The sequence below is a fragment of the Ranitomeya imitator genome, chromosome 3 (genome assembly GCF_032444005.1).
Source record: "Ranitomeya imitator isolate aRanImi1 chromosome 3, aRanImi1.pri, whole genome shotgun sequence".
NCBI classification, from domain to species: domain Eukaryota; kingdom Metazoa; phylum Chordata; class Amphibia; order Anura; family Dendrobatidae; genus Ranitomeya; species Ranitomeya imitator.
The window spans coordinates 109,629,603-109,652,836 of record NC_091284.1 but is presented as its reverse complement, the minus strand read 5'-3'; the positions used below and the strand labels follow the sequence as shown (position 1 = coordinate 109,652,836).

The 23,234-nt window shown below is 40.5% G+C and overlaps 1 protein-coding gene across 4 annotated transcripts in view; it reads left to right on the top strand.

The window, feature by feature from the left end:
- Nucleotides 1-23,234, top strand: part of RAP1GAP2 (RAP1 GTPase activating protein 2) — a 1,157,994-nt gene that overhangs the window by 986,082 nt on the left and 148,678 nt on the right. For all 4 annotated transcript variants that reach the window (XM_069761272.1, XM_069761274.1, XM_069761271.1 and 1 more), the window contains one exon: nucleotides 15,128-15,163. In XM_069761272.1, the coding sequence (XP_069617373.1) occupies nucleotides 15,128-15,163 (36 nt within the window). The remainder of the gene's footprint in view (nucleotides 1-15,127; nucleotides 15,164-23,234) is intronic.

Below are 23,234 nucleotides of genomic sequence, written 5' to 3'. Positions count from 1 at the left end.
TGCTGATGCATCACACACAAATTGGATTAGAAAAATATTTAAACACATGTTGTAATGTAACAAAATAGGGAAAAAGCCAAAGGAGGGGGGGAGAGAACTTTTGCAAGCCACTGTATATATATTTATAGTATACAGTTGGTAAAGCAGCAAGGTGGATATGGTAGATTAGATAGGCATCAGACTTTCTTGACACGTCCTATACCTATGTTCTTTTTGCTTACATTTCTTTTACAATACTCTGATTTTGTACACTTTTCATTGTATTTACCTGGACTGAACTCTGCTATGGGAGCCCATGTGAATTAGACACCATAATGTGAATAAGCAGAGGATCTAAATGCTTTGTTATGTGCGGTAACGTAATATTCCTGTGCTGTACATTTACTAATACCTGTCACCGTAGACAGGAGCACAATCTTAGTAGTCATTGTAGTCAATGCTACTGAAATCTAAGAGCAGATGAGTGGGAGGTGGATTCAAGGTAAATACGCGTCTATATGTACGATGTACGAAAAGCTCTTATCTATGACTCAATAGAAAGGTTACATTATTATTTCAGATCTCAACTCTTCAATGTGCTTTATTGTTGTATGTGGCTTTTCTAATGCTTGTTCTTTCATTAAGCATTGATCGGCTCAGACTAATTGTTGACTTCATGCCTCAGGCAGTTGGAGACTCTGCCGGAATTTACTGTAACTACTTACAATATGTACCGTATCTTTTGTAGCCATCTGTCATCTTTGAATATACTTTTAAGATGTTTAGTGATAACCTGCTAATACTTCCCAGCATTTACAGTGGAGATTATTTTCCAGTTATTTCCACCTGTTATTAATAGTAAAGTAGGCAAGACACATAGTCTTAATGAAGTGCGCAATTATGTTGGGATTATTATGATTATCGAGTTAGGCTAGCAGGATAGAGTTTTCAACTTTTGTACAACTAATACGCAATATTGCTAAAAGTTGAACTTTTCCGGGAGACAAACATGATATTTACCCACATTATGGTAACAATAGCATTATAATATACATGCTAATTAAATATGCAAATACCTTCAAAGTGCTTTATAGTAAAATACACCGTAGTTCTAAAAAAAAATAATCAAGAATTCTCAACAATTTAAAATGGTACTGCTATGGGGGCTACATAGCCCCATACAGTTTTTGATCTGTATGAAGGTTAAGATATAACTCCCTATACCTGAGAAAGCAATAACATGGTCTGATATTATATTGATACAATGAGTAAAGGCATTTGCAATCCATTATTATCCTGCTATAATATGTTTTTAACATGACATTATACTGTGTGAGTTCATTTATTAATATCAAAAGTTTACTAACTGTAAAATGTAAAATGTAGACAGGTTTTATAAAGCACCTGGTAGCTTCCCCATGCTCCCTAAACCACCACTGTCTATTTATTTTTAATTGTTAATACCTTTCCTTATAAGCCCTATCTATTGATTGCAATTTATGGCAAGAAACAATCCCTTTGCAATATGCTAATTAGTGTCAGACTAGTCCAAGAGGCTTTGGATTTTTTTTAACATGCATTGCTTATATAGCGCTATCATATTCCGCAGCACTTTACATACATTAGCATCGCAGTCACCATTGGGGCTCACGATCTAAATTCCCTGTCTTTGGCATGTGGAAGGAAACTACACAAACACTGGTAGAACATGCAAACTCCTTGCAGATGTTGTCCTTGGTGGAATTTGAACCCATAGTAACATAGTAACATAGTAACATAGTTAGTAAGGCCGAAAAAAGACATTTGTCCATCCAGTTCAGCCTATATTCCATCATAATAAATCCCCAGATCTACGTCCTTCTACAGAACCTAATAATTGTATGATACAATATTGTTCTGCTCCAGGAAGACATCCAGGCCTCTCTTGAACCCCTCGACTGAGTTCGCCATCACCACCTCCTCAGGCAAGCAATTCCAGATTCTCACTGCCCTAACAGTAAAGAATCCTCTTCTATGTTGGTGGAAAAACCTTCTCTCCTCCAGACGCAAAGAATGCCCCCTTGTGCCCGTCACCTTCCTTGGTATAAACAGATCCTCAGCGAGATATTTGTATTGTCCCCTTATATACTTATACATGGTTATTAGATCGCCCCTCAGTCGTCTTTTTTCTAGACTAAATAATCCTAATTTCGCTAATCTATCTGGGTATTGTAGTTCTCCCATCCCCTTTATTAATTTTGTTGCCCTCCTTTGTACTCTCTCTAGTTCCATTATATCCTTCCTGAGCACCGGTGCCCAAAACTGGACACAGTACTCCATGTGCGGTCTAACTAGGGATTTGTACAGAGGCAGTATAATGCTCTCATCATGTGTATCCAGACCTCTTTTAATGCACCCCATGATCCTGTTTGCCTTGGCAGCTGCTGCCTGGCACTGGCTGCCCCAGGTAAGTTTATCATTAACTAGGATCCCCAAGTCCTTCTCCCTGTCAGATTTACCCAGTGGTTTCCCATTCAGTGTGTAATGATGATATTGATTCCTTCTTCCCATGTGTATAACCTTACATTTATCATTGTTAAACCTCACCAACCCAGAGCTGCAAAGCAACAGTTCTTACCACTGAGCCACCATACTGCCCAACCATTGGTTTCCCCAGACTAATCATCCTACAAATCATGTTATAATGCCCCTGTGTAAGTGATAGCATGATTTGCAAGAGCCGTAGTCATACCACTTTTTTGCAAATCTCAAGCATGTGCGTGACTTTTGTCCTTTCATGTCAGTGTGCTGTCAAAACGGATGTCCATTTCCCAGCTTCATAGGCGTGCTGACTGTGTGGGATTCGGTGGTGGTATAGCGGGGTTGAAAGACCCATCTTGCTTACAGTGTTTTCCTTCCAGGTATTGCTTTTGGCTCCTCCGTGGATGACGGATAACAATGTCTTCACAATGTGCTTCCCAGATATGTGCAAGTGTGCCTGTGAAGCCGATTTCATTGCACACTGACATGAATGGATGAAAGTTGCAAGCACATGTGGGATTTTCAGATTTATAAAGCTTTATTTTTACATAAGCTGAAATCAAATATGCAGTACAAATGGCTTTGTTAACCAGGGTATTAACATAAGAATAAATACATGGTGGCAGTTTCGAGGGCATAGGACATCTTCCCGGTTCCTTTAATGATGATCAAATCTCCATCAGATAGCCCTATTAAATGGAATCCTAAGCTTTGTTCCTTAGATTTTGAGTGGCTTCTTTTTCCTTTACGTAATTTACTGCTTGCTAGGAATAAATGAATGGATCATTTTCTACTTTGCTGTATTCTAGGTAAGGCCGAACTGCATCTGGGCAATGCCCTGGATTTAGTAAATTGCAGAGATGACTTGGCAACACTTAATCTACTAATTATCTAGATATAAATATTAGCTGAACTTCTCATGAGTCAAGGAGGCAATTTCTTTTTTTCACATGAACCTGTAACCTTGCTTAGTCCATCATCTCAATGCATATTCATGAACAGTTAGCTTATGAATTAATTCCAAGTTATTGAGGCATGGAGAAGATTCTGCTTTACTCAGTGTCTCGGTGACATAACTAGCTCTTCATTTTATCCGCTGAATATGGATTGAGAGAAACTCTGAAATGACTGGATTTATTGTAAGTAAATGACAGATCATTATTAGGATTGAGAAGATTGTGCTGTGTGAAGTCATAATCCTAACATTCATTTTTAAAGCCGCAAGCAAATAAAGTATAAAGCATAGTGAACTCCTGCAGATCTGCATTGCAGCGAGATTGTTCCTCTTGGTTATTTTACAATTTCTAAGAAATATCAATATATTCTTAGGCTTACCTTCACAAAGCAACTCATCAATTTAAATAATAGATTTTTTTAGCACTTGGGTTAGTTCTTCACTGAAGCATACCACACAGTTCTATTTTGCACCTTACTTTAACAATCTGTCTAGATCATTGGTCAAAATCTTTTAACATGTTTTTAGGTGTGTGAGTAATTTCATTTTATGCCTAGATGGAAACAGAAGAGTAACAAGTTCAATATTAAGGGAAACTGGGCTATAGTAGACCAAAATAGACTAGTAAACATAGGCTATGGCCTTGGTTTGACTAGCTCACCCATGTACCAAGCAGAAGGTACTCCAACGAGCCCAGACTATTACCAGGATTGGATCACCAATGTTACCAAACAGAAGATACTCCAATGAGAACAGACTATCACCAGGATTGGACTGGCCCACGAATGTACCAACCAGAAGATACTCCAATGAGTCTAGACTATTACTAGGATTGGAATAGCCCACTAATGTACCAAGCAGAATGTACTTCAATGAGCCCAGACTATTACCAGGATTGGACTGGCCAATGAATGTACCAACCAGAAGATACTCCAATGAGTCTAGACTATTACTAGGTTTGGACTAGCCCACCAATGTACCAAGCAGAATATACTTCAATGAGCCCAGACTATTGCCAGGATTGGATTGGCCCACCAATGTACCAACCAGAAGAAACTCCAATGAACTCAGACTTTGACCAGGATTAGACTAGCCTACCAAAGTACTAGAGGAGGCTTTGATGAGCTTAGACTCTGACCAGGTTTGGACTGGCCCACCAATGCATCAGAAGAATCTTTGGTAGTTTTAGGCCCTGAAACAACAATGGACTCTAAAGATCCAGTATCAGCATAAGACAGACATTTTTGGTGGAGTCTTCGAAGCTAATCAGTGGTCGCAAGTGATTTTTTTTTAATGGCATAATTCACAAATAACCTGTTAGACCTCTTATCATGTAGACATATCAGTGGATATATAGCAGTAGGATTCACCTGCAGAATTATTTCCTCTAGTATGTTCAGAGACGTCTTCTAGATACATGCTCCTGGGATCCCACATGTTTCATGCTCACCATTGTTTCTACAATCTTTAGTATATAATTATGTTATCTTCCTACTAAAACTTCATCAGATTTGTAGATTTTGGAACAAAATTTTTGATGTATAGCCAACTCCATTCTTCTAGTTACACTTGCACCGTTTCTAAAGGAACTAGGCAAAGAGTTTGTTCCAAACATTTTGGAGATCTTCTGTGGGTGTAGGGTTGTACAAACCCGTTTGTTTTTATGCAATCACACAGAGATGCAGTTGTATTATACACTTTTTTTATACAATGAAGGGCTTGTAAGCAGATTACAACACTTACAATGGAGCCAGAACTCACATTTATTTATATATGCTCCATAAGTGTTATTTCTATTGCCTAGGCAACCACCATTCTTAAAGCTATACACGCAGGTCTGAGCAGCTCCCCTGGGTGCAATAATATTGCTTTCTTTCTTTCACCAGCAATTAAAAACCAATCCCACCACCACAAACTTAGATTTTGCAGCAATGTGATGTCCTGTCCATCAAAACCACAGGATATGCACTTAATCACTGAGCAGGAAATCATTATGTCTTATAAAAAAAGACATGTCACATGGCAATTGAATAGACACATGTTTTCCCAGTGGCTATCAGTTCTTTGTCTGGCTTTCACTCTCTGTCTTCCCATCATACACCCACATCTCAGCATCCATCAATTGTTTGCTTTGTGTTTGTGCAAATAGACGGTAAAGAGAAGGATAAAAAAACAGCGTGCAGTGTTTAAGTGCGCCGCTACAAGTCTTGTTTCCACCATTCCCTCCTTGCAGATTGCAAGGTACGGATTCAGCATTTCACTATGTAAGGTTGAGTTCTGGAGAGAAAATAATATGTTGCAGACTGTATAAGAAAGTCTTTACGGCAGAGAAAATAGAAGACTAGATTTCCATGGGTCCCATATTATTAATGGCATCAAAGTGGGATGGACATTTACTAGATGATCGGAGCCAATAGTGAGTCAATATGACTTTTTATATGCTCAACACCAAGAACATTCATGCACATCAACAGTATGTGCCTCTGAGGTATGTAAAAATTAATTTAAGGGGATGTTTAGCCAAATAACATGCTTAAATTTGCATAAATTAGTAAAAGGTGCTCAGTCTTCAACTGCAAGTACCAGTTCCCACAGATCTTCCCGTTCATGTCCTACACGGGACAATGTTTCTTGTGCTGTCATGAAACCAGAGATGTGTATGAAGAGGGCTGGCTGAGTGGTTTATTTCTAGAGTTAAACCAACCCCCTTTTCTGTCACAGCCTATGTATACACAGATAAAAGGGCTGGCTTAGCTTATAGAATGAGCAGTCATCCAGTTCCCTTTAAACATTGTTCAAGTAGCATGATGGTACAGAAAATGTCCAGTGTTGGAAACGACCCAGAAGAGGAACTGCCAGGATCTGTTAAAGAAGCACTCCCATCAAATTTTTTATCCTCTTAACATATTGCAGTCATCATATTCTATAGCACTGTGCACTTACAATTGCTCATTTTGCTTTTCTACCCAGCTAATTATTCTTTCTTTCTATTAAGTCTATGACATCTGACTAGCTGAATCTTTCGTAGCTCTATGTAGAAACAGAAAGATTCTTTTTCCTGCATGAGTAATCATTAGAACTACAATTCTACATCACTACAAAGTCCCTGACAGCTGGAGGAGCGGAGCCCCTGGGTCAGGAGTTATTATTATTATTATTTATTGTTATAGCGCCATTTGTTCCATGGCGCTTTACATGTGAGGAGGAGTATACATAATGAAAACAAGTACAATAATCTTGAACAATACAAGTCATAACTGGTACAGGAGGAGTGAGGACCCTGCCTGCGAAGGCTCACAATCTACAAGGATGGGTGCGGATACAGTAGGCGAGGGTAGAGCTGGTCATGCAGCGGCTTGGTCGATCAGTGGTTACTGTAGGTTGTAGGCTTGTCGGAAGAGGTAGGTCTTCAGGTTCTTTTTTTCAGGAGTTGAAAAGGGGGTTGACTCGTGAAGGGAAAAGAGACTTCCTCTTTCTATATAGAGCTTAGAAAGGTTCAGCTAGTCTCTGTTTTTAATCACATGATGTCATAGACCTAATGGAAAACATAAGAATTAGCTGGGTAGAAGGAAAAAATAAGGAATTGCAAGCACACCATTCTATATCATATGAAAACTACAATATATTAAGGGGATAAACACTTTGATGGGAGAGCTTCTTTAACTGCAACTGCTGCAGGCAAAATGTGGGATTCCGTGATGCATATTAGGTTTAGTAGGGATTAATATGACCGTATTCAAGTTTTGAATGGATCAAGGCACTGATTCAGTGGGGATCTATGGTACATCTGTATATTACATCTGAATATGTCCGATTTCATATAGAGGATTTTTTGATTGCTTCTAGGAGAAAAAGTGTTGGAAAATGGTATCATACAGGCACTATTATAGGGTCACTAACAAAGTATATCAAGATCCATATTCCAGTGTGCCTTCATACCGCTTTATTGGGCATGGCTGCGAACACGATATCACCCATTAGTAGAACTCCCTAAACAAAGCAAAACTGCAACCACAAGAACTACCCAGCAAAAGAATGGTGTTCCAGTACCTGGTCCCATGAGGCTCGCATGATATGGATGTGCCACGGATCACTGCAGCCAATAAGTGTTCACTATGGAGCTGTTGTGCTCTCTCTTCCTTTAGGCGAACCAATGACATCCAGTTGATTGGTTGCAGGGCTTATGTGGCATAAAAATGTCATGCGATCTTTTGGAGACCGATGCCGACATTACAGGAATGGTTCTGTTATGCAATATGAGTATAAGGTGTATTATTTTTACATTGGGGAATGCAGCATATCAGAAGGGGTTCTCCCAATGATGGACAACACCTTTAACCCCTTTATGACCTATGATGTATAGGTAATTCATAGATCACCTCCCCCTGTTTGATGCGTGCTCCGGTGTAGAGCCTTCAACTTTTCCTGCAAATGTCAGCTGATTTCATCAGCTGACATGTGCCACTAACAGTTGCGGGTAGAATGGCGATCCACCCGCGGCTGTTAACATGTTAAATTCCACTGTCAATCTCTTACAGTGGCATTTAACATCGTGCCAGAAGCGCATCATTAGCGCCCCCATCGGTGCCTGTGTCACATGACAGTGGGTCGCTGAATAAATAAATAAATAAAGATTTGGCATGACAACTGGGGTCTGCAGCTGACCCCTGTGGTTAGCATTGCCAGATTGCTATGAGTACTGTCTTGTGGCCAGCACGCATAGCAGATGATAATTTTAGCTACACACAGCATAGCTGGAGCCCTGCTATGTGTAGCACAGGCGATCAGATGATCACAGCTTCTAGTCTCCCATCAAGACTATTGAAGCCAGTAAAACAATAGAAAAAAAGTTTACAAAAAAATGAAAAAAAATTCAAATCAGTCCCCTTTCGCCCCATTCAAAATAAAACAATTAAAAAAAACAATACCCGAAAACACATATTTGCTATCATTGAGTTCAGAATCGCCCAATCTATCATTAGATAAAAATAATTAATCTGATTGGTAAATGGCATAATGAGAAAAAAAATCAAAATGCCAGAATAAAGTTTTTTGGTTGCAAGAAAGTTGCAATAAAATGGAATAACGGGCGATCAAAACGTCGTATCTACCCAAAAATGTATCAATAAAAATGTCAGCTCCGCGTACAAAAAATAAACCCTCACCCTGCCCCAGATCATGAAAAATGGAGACACTATGGGACTTGGAAAATGTGGCACAATTTTTTATTTTTTTTTGGCAAATTTGGGATTTTTTTTTACCACTTAAATAAGAAAGAACCTATACATGTTTGGTATCTACGAACTTGTGATGGAGAATTATAATGACAAGTCAGTTTTAGGATTTAGTGAACTTGGTTACAAAAAAAGCCCAAAAAACAATTGTGGTATTGTACTTTTCTTTTGCAATTTCACCGCACTTTGATTTTTTTCCCCATTTTCCAGCACACTATATGGTAAAACCAATGATGTTGTTAAAAAGTGCAACTCGTCCCACAAAAAACAAGCCCCCACATGGCCATATTGATGGAAAAATAAAAATGTATGTCTCTGGGAAGAAGGAGAGCAAAAAAACGAAAACTCAAAAATGGAATAACTCAAAGTGGTGAAGGGGTTAATGCCGTAGTTACAATGGACTTTACCAACATTCCCTTAATTATTTAGACATTGTATGGCGGTATTAATAGGCTATTCCCAAAATAATACGTTATTCTTTATCCAAAGATTAGGAGATGCTTACTGATTGCTGGGAGTCTGATTACTACGACTCCCGGTAGATCACAAGACAGGGTCTATAGAAACCTGGAAATTAAGCTTTGCAAAGCTGCATCTTCTGTCTATGGGAATGGCGGAAATAGCAGAGCGCAGTTCCCAGGTTCCAAAACCCCTTTCTTGGTATCAATGGGGAATCTAACGCTGGATAACAATTTTGGGACAAACTCTTTAAGTGCACACTAAATTACAGTATTGTTTTTTGGGGGATGGGCTTTATGCTATATTGGGTGGTTAAAATATGCCAGTGTTATGTGGGCAATATTTCGTATTATTTGGATGAATGGTAATATTATCTGTATTGTATGACAGTGTAAATGATCAAATCTCCCAAAATTCATCTGGGACAGATTTGCTCGATTCAGCAAACAGATTCAATTTTGTTCGAACTGAAATTGTCGCAAAACAATAATTATTATTCTCTAAAAGCCTCCATGTCTGTAAAGCGCTGTGGAATTAATGTGGCTCTAAAAGCGAGTAAAATAAATAAATAAAATAAGTACATTTTGCATAGAGCCAGCTTTGATACCCATAGTACCAGATTTAGCCCGAATGACCCACATCCACTTCGAATAAGTGGAGCCCCCATCTTATTAATATTTGCATTTTTTATTTAATTAGAATTTAGATTGTTTTCTCTTAGAAATAAATTATTGTAGTTGTAAAGAATGAATGTAAGAGTTTCTCATAGGATTGCATTTTCCCCTACAAGGTTAATGCCACATGTCGCTGTCTGACGGCTCATACTGTATCCAGCAGTCAGTGCTGTGCAAATATTTATTTCTATATGGAATATTTGATTGCGCTGATCCTCTGGACTGCAGGAAACTTTCAAGAGCTAATCTGTGGCTAGAAAACAAGACTGATATTCAAGCTACAAGTTTTGGAAAGCACAAAATAATGAAACATATTGCCTCATTTCATCATAATTTTTATGGGAGAATAGGTAAACACCATAGTCCTACTATAACGCTATACCTGGCTCCCCCGAATTGTGTCCCATTCTCCCTCCATGAAGGGACACTGGCTTACTCACCTCCCTCCCCATCCTGCATCCTTCCTTCTCTTCGCACAATGCACTGTCTCAGTGGCGCCCTCCCCTTTTCTTAAACGGGCAGAGTGAGCACATCATAAATTGTCCGAGCAGCTGCTGGAGGCATTTAATTAATATGCATTTACCTGCAAGGTGTCACTCAGCCAATAGCTGGGAGACAACTTGTATAAAAAATACCCTCCCTGACAGGATGTGCGTGAGCAACCCATATAGTTAGGTGGTCTGGTGTGCAACTGTATGTTGCCAGGTCATCCTTCCCTAGTCTGCTTGTGTCCCATACCATTCATCCTGTGTTCCTGTTAGTCGGCCATGGTTATGCTTGTTTCATGCCACGAATTTGGCGGTGTCCGAATCCCGAAACCGCGTCTCCGATACTTGTACTTCATGGCCTGCCTGCCACCCTTGGGGCCGAATACTTAGGCCAGAACTCTGAAGTTATCTCAAGTGGCCGTCCTGTATGTTCAGTGAGAAATTGTCCCAAGTGGCCATCCTGTCCGTACAGTGAGAAATTCTCCCAAGAGGCCGTCCTGTCTGAATTTGTCCAAAGTGGCCATTCTGTTTTTTCTGAGAATGTGAAGTAACATCTTCTCTGCCCATTGGGGTCAGCAGCTACTGCCAGACACCGCCCTAGAGTGGCACCTGGAAGCTACGAGCCGCACTAGTCTGACCTCACCACTGAAGGCTCCAGCGAATCTCAAGGTAGATGCTTAGTTATGCCCCTCCAGGGTAAGTCTGGTCTGTGGCATAGTGGGTCCATGAACCACGTGCTCCACCGTGGAGCGTAACACCGACTATTGTTTTTTATGCTAAGCGCTATAGTTTATTCCACACAATTGAGCATATTTATTAAACTAACTGCGACAAAACTCTACTGTAAATTGTCTTTCATGACTTGCGCTATATTTGGAATTTGTGTTGGGCACTTTTTATGATTTAGCCAGCTAAAGGGCACAGCCTTGCTGTAAAGTGGCATGACTTATCATAAATGCGGATTGGTGTAACGTGCAAGATCATGCGCCAAAATTGTAGTACACATTTCTGGTACAATGTAAGCCAACGAAAAGGTCATCTAAACTTAGACTAGATAGTCTTGGGTCTAAAGGTTAGTGGCTCTTCTTGTGCAGAGTGACATGCCTAACATGCCAGGGTAAGGAGACTTGAAGGCCATGTAATGCTACTCTGGTGAATGAGTTATTCAAATTGCCTCTTCAGAGTGAAGAGGACTTGAAATCTAGTGCCACCTATTGGAAGTATAAATCCTAAAAGTCAATTTTGATGCTTTAACGAGTCTTGCCACATGACGTTGGATAAAAGCCAAACTAGAATTTTAATTTGCAGACACGTGTTTCGGGATGTTGCTCCTCCTAAGTGCAAAGTATAAGATATGATTGGGCTGTATGAGAGGCCTATGACTGGGGTCTTGTCTAAGGGGTAGTGTCTTTCATTCTGAAGAGTGATATGTCTGACATGCCAGGGTAAGGATACTAATTGGTACAAGATAGTCTTAAAATTAGACAGATTCATCAAACAGCATGTGATAAATGTAGCGCCTTTTCGAGAGTGTCTTGTTTAAATTTACATCGTCTAAGAATTAAACAGTTTTGATAACTATGCCTCAATGTTTCTGTAAGTTTGATTCACATATTCCTGTTTTGCAGTCCAAGCACAGACCGTGATGCAAGGGCAAACTGAGCGTCTTCTGACACAAATTGGGCAGCCTCACATATATGAGACAGGCATATGTGAGATTGGCAGAATGTCTATAAACATGAGCGAATGGAGCGCGTATGTGGATGTGGTTCTTGTTTGCATAGTCCTCCATATCTTGCTATTATCCTGTGCAAGTGCATTCTCCATGTTGGTAAAGCCTGTGTTCTGATCAGACTGACTTTTTCGAGGCAAGGTTTGGGTAAAAAGTGAGCACTCTGCTTTACCTGATCCCATCTAGCAACAAAGAGCGAGGGGCAGAGCCATCAGATAGTCAGAAAAGGAGAATACTGTGCTGGTGAAAGAAATCCAAGTGTAGAAGAAGCCATAATGAGCACTAATGATGATAGGGAAAGGGAAGTTTATTATCTGAGTACGGAAAGATTCTATACGACCAACTGAATGTGGATGTAATCAGTGTCGGACTGGGTTGCCAAGGGCCCACCAGTAACATTGACTTGGTGGGGCCCACTTTTCACCTGCATTTCTCTATATAATTTCTCTATATAATTTCTCTATATAATAATAAAGTGGGTAGTGAATCAAGTGAAAAATACTTATTGCCCATACAGTTGGGTTCGGAGGCCAGATCTTCTCTGGGGCCCACTGGGGGATTCCCCTGTTGCCCTATGGGCCAGTCCGAGCCTGGCTGTAATGGATCACGTAACGTGACGCAGTCACCGGCAGATATAAGAAATGGGCCTGCTCTTATGCCTACAGCATCTCTGTACCATTCCTGTTAATAGTGACTGTGTTACCTTTTATGTGTGCTTAATCACTGCTTCTTCAGCTTGAGATCATATGCCGAAAAAGAATTGCTTGTGAAGCTATGGTGTTTTACTGTCAGACACCTGAACAGTAAAAGAGTCAGGAGAAACATTTTACACCACTGCCCCTCTACATGCTTCATGTATGTCAGTGTTTCCCCAACTCCAGTCCTCAAGAGCCACCAACAGGTCATGTTTTTAGGATTTCCTTAGTATTGCACAGGTGATTGAATGCTTGCCTGTCCAGGTGATGCAATTATCACCTGTGCAATACTAAGGAAATCCTAAAAACATGACCTGTTGGTGGCTCTTGAGGACCGGAGTTGGGGAACACTGATGTATGTGGTTTATATGATTGGTCTTATATGATTTTATGTAATTTTCAACCATGGCCTAATTTAGCCCCACCGAGGAGAACCACCTAAAACTACTGTGATGGAAGCAGGGAACACCCTCTGTCACATGTGATAGATGGTGTTATCTGTAACCAATGGTGATTACATATTTTATACCGGTTTAATGGATTTCTAATAAAGAAGAAGCAAATATTTTGTATTTTCAGTAGTTCTGTGGTCAATTCTTTTTTGTCCTATTACTTGGACTTTTCATAATTTATCCAGTCCACCCTACTCCCTGGAATATTTTGCCTAATTTAAGAAAACTTCTTCAAATAGGATTTCCAACCAAAAGAGCCATATAAGTTATCGCTTTTGAGTTACCTTTTGGGAAAATGAATTGCTTTCTGATTACAGGCCTAAAGTCAAAGGTAAAAAACAATATGGCTGGACTTCTTGTTTTCACTTTTGCAAAACATCACAGCAACCGAACAGAAAAATTACAATATTTTTCTATGTGACTAATTGCTGACCAAACTATGGACACATCTCTAGCTTTTGATTTAGATTGAGAGCTGATTCAGCTCTAAAAGGTGGTTGCTACTTGCTACTGACAATATATGGGAAGAAAACGCAGAAGCCTCTTATGTCCCTTTATAAAGTGATAATGCCCCTTAACAAGTAGTAATGTCCCATGTGCTCTTTATCAAGTAATATTCTCCTAGGTGCCCTTTATAATATACCGTAATAATACACACAGAGTGGCCCCTTAATAATGTTCTAAAAAGTAATAATGCCCCTTGAACACCTCCTTAACAATTAAAAATGCCTTGGGTGCACCATTAACAGCTGGAGGCCTCACATCAGTATAACTTCTGGCTGGTGACATTGATGTGTCTTAACTTATTTTTTCTCTTGGCTTAATATATCCAAAGAGGAGTGTCTTGGCAATATGTCTAACTTTTTTTTTAAAAAATGACTTTGCCATACTCTGTCACGATATGTCTCTGCTATATATATCAATGTGTGGCCACCCAGTGGTTGTGATTTGAGTCGCAACCAATACAGCAGTTTGAGGGTTTTTAGTAGAATGTTGTGGTATTATAGTGAGCTTGTTTGTGAGGAAACTAAAGGGTATACACATCTGTATGTTTCTTTCAGAGCTTTTTTGCAGTCATTTTTTCCAGTATTTTGCAAGCTTTTTCGTGGCTTTGTGGTATTTTCACGTGTTTTTCATGAATGTATCTGTCCAATCGAGAAGCTTTTGAGGAGACACACGAACAAAAAAAAAAGTCATACTTTCAGCAAGCTGTGTTTTGTAATAATAAAAAGACTCAAAATTGCAGCAAAAGTGTGAAAAAAAACACAAACAAAACTTGCAAAGGTTGTAGGTAATATTTCTCTACTGACTTACAGCCACAAAAACATTAGGATAAAGGTCACAAAAGAGGTATTTCGAAATAGAAAAGAAAAAACAAACAAAAAAAAGTGCATAAAAACATCCCAATGGGGTGTGCACATGACATCTTTAAGACATCAGGCAAATGCTGTTTTCCGAGGCCAAAATGCTTCTCAAAAACACCAATGGTTGTTTTCCCGAAGCATTTTCGCCAGTGTCTTTTCAGTCGTTTTTGCAATGCTCTGTCGACGGTTATCTTTGCTCTGTAATTTTCAAGAATAAAAATGTTACTTTTTTTAGTCTGTTCATAATTTCTGAAGCCTTAAATGGTTAAAAAACGTGGCATTAGACGGAACATGTGCACAGCAGGTTTGTTTTTACATTGCTGTGCTCTATGTTCATTTTTTTGAGGCAGTTTTACAGCACTTTTCAGGTGGATTCAAGGCAAAATCCACCTGAAAAAGAAACAGTGTGCACATATTCGAAATCAGATAAATTAAGCTGTCATTACTCGACAAGGAGCCATTTTTGATGACTAATCAAATCTCTAATATTACTTAAATCTCACTCATTCAGTACTTTAACAATGTCATGGTGTTCCACTACATTTTACTAAGTATGTTTCTTTCTTTCTTTTCAGTCAGCCGAGTTTTTCGAGATGCTGGAAAAAATGCAGGTGAGAAATTTCACTTTTTAGATAAAATTAAAGAAGCGATAAAATGTGATTCTACGTGGATATTTTTGGTTTATTAAATATTCAGGACGTTCATAGGATTCACTGATGTTTAGCACATAATACGTGTCCACCACAGCCATGGGTCTCATGTGCTCCATGATGAATTGTATATTTCAAGCCTATAATTTTTTTGTTGTTAAAGGGTAATCTTCATTTTAAGAAATAAACTTTGTGCAGATGAAGTGGTGATATGGATGGTAGCATTTCTCGACTCCCTTAGCGCAAAGGCTTAACTGTATGTCCTCACTTGGGTCCACAAGTATGGAGAGGGTTCAGGAGAAGTGATGAGCGAGTATACTCGTTGCTCGGGTTTTCCAGAGCACGTTCGGGTGATCTCCGAGTACTTGTTATTGCTCGGAGAAATAGTTTTCATCGCCTCAGTTGCATGATTTACGGCTTCCAGATACGCTGAATACATGTGGGAATTCCCTAACAAACAGCCATGAGTACACTCGCTCATCACTACTCAGGAGCTGAGCCTGCTCCACATGTGGCAGATTATGGTTGTGCTATACAGCTGCTTTCTGTCTGTAAAAACAGCAATTCGGAGCTCACTGTTAATTAACCATTCAGATGTCAATCACTATTAGCGGCATTTAAAAGAGTGATTGTCAGTGCCCGCGTTCAGTACATGATGGGTTATCACAGCAGCCAGGGACCTGCTGAAATCACCCATCACTGCCATCTTTGTACTCATGTAAAGCTCAGTTACAGGCTAATATTTATGATAAACGATTACTTACATTATATATTGCAATTATGTGGTATCGCAGTACACAGAACAAGCCAATCTAAAGATCGTAGGTTCAACGTCCATAAAAAAAGATAACTAAAAAATGAAGTAAAGAAAGTTTTAAAATATCTGAAAATTTTCTTTCAAATAATTAAAAAATTTGAATCGATCCCCTTTTTCTAGTTAAAAATAATAAGAAATTGAAAATAATATATATCTACTATCACTATGTGTGTAAAAGTCAGAGTAAATTAACGCATATGGTAAAATTTGGAATCGTACTGATTTGGAGAATCATGTTGCCAGGTTATTTTTACTAAACAATGAACACTATAGAAACAAAACCCCATAAAACAATGATGGAATTGCATTTTTTTTGCCACCAATTCATACCATTTGGAATTTGTTTTTGCTAGATTTTTAGTACATTTTACGGTAAAATGAATGATGCACCGTAATTCAAAACTACAACTCATGGCTCTCTTGCCACAAAAATAAAAAGTTATAGCTCTTGGAAGTAAGGTATAAACAAAAGTGCTAAATGAAAAATCACCTTGTTCTTAAAGGGGTTCCCCAAGCATGAAGAATTCAGACTGCAGCCCATCCTAGTCACGTGTCAGTACAGGCTGCGCACTGAAGGGATATAGCTCCCGAGACCAGTGTCTCAACTGATAGTGTTGTATCACACAGACCTCAGTCTTCCAGAAGCACAGCTGCCATATATGAAGAAATACTGTAAATCTCTTCTTTGCCGAGCACAAAAGGGGTTATCTTCAGCTTCATCCTCCTCAATGTCGGTTGAAACACAAGTCTCAGGAACTGTATGTCTTCAGTCTGCAACCCATACCGACACGTGACTAGAATGGGCTTCAGTTTGAATTATATCAGGGACTCCGTTTTATTTAATATGTAATAACTTTGACACTGTATTGCTTTAAAAACATTTGAATGAATGCATAAAACAAGTCCCCAACCTTTGGTGGTCAGAATTTGCTTTCAATAATGAAAGTTGATGTAGAGCTGCATCGGTGGCAACACTGGTGCACCAGATTTGGGGAGCCTTGAGCAGAGTCATGGTACAGGGAAAAAACAGAGTGAAATAACAAATCCCAAAAATCTTTTATATTTCAACCAGTGTTGCACTGGGGTGCATGGATCCACCAGTAACATTTACTCTGGGGCCTACTGTTCAGCTACATGCAAATATTACATTACCCTCATTCATAAATTTACCTCTGCTTCTATGTAGTAATAAAGTGATAGTTTGGTAACAGAATGATCACATGGTGTAGATAGTGAATCAAATGTGTTGTATCAGCTACTGCTCATCTAATGGCACAGGGGTTAACGCCTGCCTAGGGGCCTACCGGGGGATTCACCTGTTCTCCAGTGGGACAGTCGGCGCCTGATTTCAACTATTTTGCGTTCTAAAATTAAATAAACTTTCTATGCCCAGCCATTGTTAGTAATATTGGATTTCATCACTGTGCAGTCAAGAAAAGTATTAAGACTATAAAAATCTTTAATGAGCTGTAATGTTCGTTATGGATATCCCCATTAATATTCTCAGCTTTTGTCACTTATCCGGATGATCTTTCATTTGTAATTGTAATCCATGCGTGTGTTGCCAAAAGTTACCGCAGGGTACAGCATTGTGTTTATTGTGGTTCTTGCTGAGAAATTAGAAATCTTAATTAAATTTTGACATTTTGGTCTCGGTACAGTAAAATTTAAGTTATATTGTGTTTGATATTCTAATATAACATGGCGCCTTATGTTTTTTAAAACATCTTTTTTTAATTTTACCTAATTTTTTTTTTCTTATGTGAATTAAATCTCCAATCTGTTTGATTGCTTATTCTATATACTGCAATACTACAGCATAGCAGCACATGTTGAAATTGATATTTTCCTGCAAAACCCAACCTGTGGTCTGAGGGTCAAGATGGCAGTGACAGGGGTCTTCAGTAGGCCCCCAGCTGCTATGGCAACCCATCGGCACGCCATGTTCACGTTGCAGGGAGGTCAGTGTGCATTGATAAATTCATACACCAGAAATCAGTCTATATAAATGCAGCTGTCAGTGATTGAAAGCAGAATCTAGATAGCTAAACCCCAACAATCGGAGCTAGATCCTGTTGCTGCATTTAGAAGCAGAGGTGGGCTGTACAACACTGCTGGCACCTGCTTGGTATGGAATTGACTCTGCTCTTCAGCTTGCTCCATAAATGCACACCCCGACTGTGATATATACACTACTAGCTATTGAACCCGTTCTACGCCCGGGTGGCGAGCATTTATATTGGTATATGGTCTCCATTCTGGTATGTGCTGCTCCATCCTGCGTCCCCATCCTGTCATGTGCTGCTCCATCCTGCGTCCCCATCCTGTCATGTGCTGCTCCATCCTGCGCCCCCATTCTGTCATGTGCTGCTCCCATCCTGCGCCCCCATTCTGACATGTGCTGCTCCCATCCTGCGCCCCATTCTGACATGTGCTGCACCCATCCTGCGCCTCCATTCTGACATGTGCTGCACCCATCCTGTGCCTCCATTCTGTAATTTGCTGCTCCCATCCTGCGCCCCCATCCTGTCATGTGCTGCTCCCATCCTGCGCCCCCATTCTGTCATGTGCTGCTTCCATCCTGCACCCCCGTTCTGTCATGTGCTGCTGCCATCCTGCACCCCCGTTCTGTCATGTGCTGCCCTATTCTGTCATGTGCTGCTCCCATCCTGCACCCCCATTCTGTCATGTGCTGCTCCCATCCTGCGCCACCGTTCTGTAATTTGCTGCTCCCATCCATATGCCCCATACGCTTCTCCATTATGGTTGATGGCCCCCATAAGATGCTCCATAGTATATGCCCCGTATGCTGCTCCATTATGGTTGATGGCCCCCATAAGATGCTCCATAGTATATGCCTCATATGCTGCTCCATTATGGTTGATGGCCCCCATAAGATGCTCCATAGTATATGCCCCATATGCTGCTACATTATGGTTGATGGCCCCCATAAGATGCTCCATAGTATATGTTCCATATGCTGCTTCATAAAGGTTTATGGCCCCCATAAGATGCTCCATAGTATATGCTCCGTACACTGCTCCATAAAAGTTTATGACCCCCATAAGATGCTCCATAGCATTTGCCCCATAGCCTGCTCCATAAAGGTTTATGGCCCCCATAAGATGCTCCATAGTATATGCCCCGTACACTGCTCCATAAAGTTTTATGGCCCCCATAAGATGCTCCATAGTATATGCCCCGTACACTGCTCCATAAAGGTTTATGGCCCCCATAAGATGCTCCATAGTGTATGCCCCGTACACTGCTCCATAAAGGTTTATGGCCCCCATAAGATGCTCCATAATATATGCCCCATACACTGCTCCATAAATGTTGATGGCCCCCATAAGATGCTCCATAGTATATGCCCCATATACTGCTGCGACATATAAAAAAAAATAACATACTCATCTATCGTCGCTGGGCACCGAGTGCTGGGGGGCCTGAGCAGGCGGGAACACGGGCGCGCTGTGGGGGTCAGGTGCCGGAGTCGCCGCTAGCTCAGGCCCCCGACACTTGCCATAGTCACCTGGCCCTGATCCAACGCTGCATGCCGCTCCGTGTTCCGGGTCCTCTGGCTGTGACTGTTCAGTCAGAGGGCGGCGAGCATTAAGCGCGTCATCGCGCCATCTGAACTGTGAACGTCACAGGCAGAGAACCCGAAAGATGGAGCGACACGCAGCGCTGGAACGGGACAGGTGAATATAGCTTATACTCACCCTCATGCCACGTCCCTGCTTCTCCGTTGGAGATCGCGGTGTTCGTTCAGTGCTTACGCATACCACAATCTCCTGGGCTGCGTCACTCTGTGGGGTCCAGACTGCGCCGGCGCTTGCGCTTGCACAGTCTATAAAGGCTTCGGACAGAGTGACGCTCCCAGCCTTATATTATAGATGTTCCAAATTATTATGCAGATGACATATTTCTCGGATTTTCCTAAATGGTCGGTGCAAATGACAGTCAGTCTAATAAAAGTAATCACCCGTTAGAGCATACATCGAATTTTACTGAAGAAACCTCCCAATGATAACGGTATAATCTCCAAAATGAATAAAAACTCAAAATGCACTGTTCCAAATTATTAGGCACAGTAGAATTTCTAAACATTTGATATGTTTTAAAGAACTGAAAATGCTCATTTGTGGAATTTGCAGCATTAGGAGGTCACTGAACAAAAAAGCTATTTAACTCCAAAACATCCTAACAGGCCAAGTTACATGTTAACATAGGACCCCTTCTTTGATATCACCTTCACAATTCTTGCATCCTTGAGTTTTTGGAGAGTTTCTGCTTGTACGTCTTTGCATGAAGTCAGAATCGCCTCCCAGAGCTGCTGTTTTGATGTGAACTGCCTCCCACCCTCATAGATCTTGTGCTGGATGATACTCCAAAGGTTTTCTATAAGTTTGAGGTCAGGGGAAGATGGTGGCCACTGGCCACACCATGAGTTTATCTCCTTTTATGCCCATAGCAGCCAATGACTCAGGGGTATTCTTTGCAGCATGAGATGGTGCATTGTCATGCATGAAGATGATTTTGCTCGTGAAGGCAGGTTTCTGCTTTTAGACCATGGAAGAAAGTTGTCAGTCAGAAACGCTATTTACTTTACAGAGGTCATTTTCACATCTTCAGGAACCTTAAAGGGCCCTACCAGCTGTTTTCCCATGATTCTGGCCCAAAACATTATTTCTCCACCTCCTTGCTGACGTCGCAGCCTTGTTGCGACATGGTGGCCATCCACCAACCATCCACTACTCCATTCATATGGACCATCCAGGGTTGCTCGACACTCATCAATAAACAAGACTGTTTGAAAATTAGTCTTCATGTATGTTTGGGCCCACTACAACCATTTCTGCTTGTGAACACTATTTAGCGGTGGCTGAATACCAGGTTTATGCACCACAGCAAGCCTTTGAAGGATCATACACCTTGAGGTACGAGGGACTCCAGAGGCACCAGCAGCTTCAAATAACTGTTTGCTGCATTGTAAAGGTATTTTGGCACCTGGTCTCTTAATCCAATGAATTTGTCTGGCAGAAACCTTCCTCATGCCTTTATCTGCATGAACTCTGTCTGTGCTTTGTTTCAGTCACACATCTCTTCACAGTATGATGATCACAAAGTTTTTGTGATGTATCTAATTTTTTCATACCTTGTCCAAGGCATTGCACTATTTAACGCTTTTCAGCAGCAGAGAGATCCTTTTTATTTCTCATATTGCTTGAAAACTTTGGCCTGCTTCATAATTTGGAACATCATTTTTAAATAGTTTTCCTTTAATTAGAATCACCTGGAAAACTAATTATCACATGTGTTTAAGATTGATTTCAGTTATCTATTGAGCCCTGAGACACAATACCATCCCCAAGTTTATTTGAAAAACAAAACAATTAAATCTTTGACACTTAAATCCAATTTGCATAATAATTTGGAACACAGTGTAGTTACCTCAAGGTTCATGTAATGGTTATAGCCTAGTTGTCCTTTCTCACAAAATCTTTTAATGCATGGTCTAGCTGCCTTCACCCCACTCAAGTTAAAATTGCTTTTGATGCATTTAGCAGTCTAATATATTCAGCAACAGGATTTGGGTGGCCTCTCTTCATTTGCATTTTGCCAGCACTATAGATTATGGAACTTTATTTCTCTCACTTCTCAGCATAAATAAACCCTTAGACAATTTTCAATGGCTTGCATTCCCAGATCTTAAAATCCATATTAACGATTGTTGTCTGTGTATAAAATTCTGGTCAACATGTCTAAACAGCATGCGGCTTATCAAGGTGAGCCCTTAATGAAGTTGTCCACTACTTGGACATCTCCTTCTCATAACCCATGCATGGCCATGTTAAAATAAAAAAGCCTATACTCATCTCCCGTGACCGCGCCATTTCAGAGGTGTCTGCACTTGCTCTTCCGGGGCTCCAGTGTGGTTGTTGTGACACGTGAGCCTGGCACCCAATCAGCACTGGTGTCACTGTCCCCGCCTTCATATGAATTGAAAATGAAGAGGAAGTCAGAGATCAGCTGCAGCTTGGACTGCCTTTTCATGTTCAATTCATACAAAGGCGGGGACAGTGAAGTCAGCATTGACTGGGTGCCGGGGTTAAGTGTCACAACAACCACATGAGAGCCCCAGGACCAGGACCGGCTCCAGGATTTCATAGGCCCTGGGCGAAAGAGTCTCAGTGGGCCCCTTTAACACATACCACAATTCATGATGCACAGATATGACAGAGAAATATAGGTATAGTACAATGCCAGATTTCACTTCTTACATTACATGAGTGATATCTGTTGTAAATGTTACAATAGCTCAGAAACCGGACAGTACAATCCTCCACACAGTATTATGGGCCCCATATAGTGCTCCATACAGAATAACGAGCCCCATATATTGCTCCATGCATAAAAATGACACCCATATATTGCTCAATACAGGATAATGAGCCCCATATAATGCACAATACAGTATTATGAGCACCACATAGTGCTCCATACAGAATAATGAGCCCCATATATTGCTCCATACAGAATTATGGACCCATATAATGCTCCATACAGTATAATGGACCCCATATAATGCATCACACAGTATAATGGACCCCATATATTTCTCCATACAGAATACTGAGCTCCATATATTGCTCCATACAGTATAATGAGCCCCATATATTTCTTCATACAGTATAATGGGCCCCATATAATGCTCCATAAAGAATAATGAGCCCCATATATTTATCCATATAGTATAATGAGCCCCATATAATGCTCCAAACAGTATAATAAGCCCCATATATTGCTCAATACATAACGGGCCCCATATAATGCTCCATACAGAATGAGCCCCATATAAGGCTCCATACAGTATATGATGGGCCCCATATATTGCTCCATATATAATGGACCCTATATAATCCTTCATACAGTATAGAATGGGTCCCACGCAGTATAATGAGCCCCATATATTGCTCCATACATAATAAGCCCCATATAATGCTCCATACAATATATAATGGGCCTCATATATTGCTCCATATGCTGGCTCTAGTTCTCCTCTTCCTCTCACTGTTGGGGTCCCTCAGGGCTCAGTCCTTGGCCCTCTTCTCTTCTATCTCTACAAGGTCCCAATTGGACAGACCATTAGCAGACTTGGCTTTCAGTACCATCTTTATGCTGAAGACACAGAACTGTACACATCATCCCCTG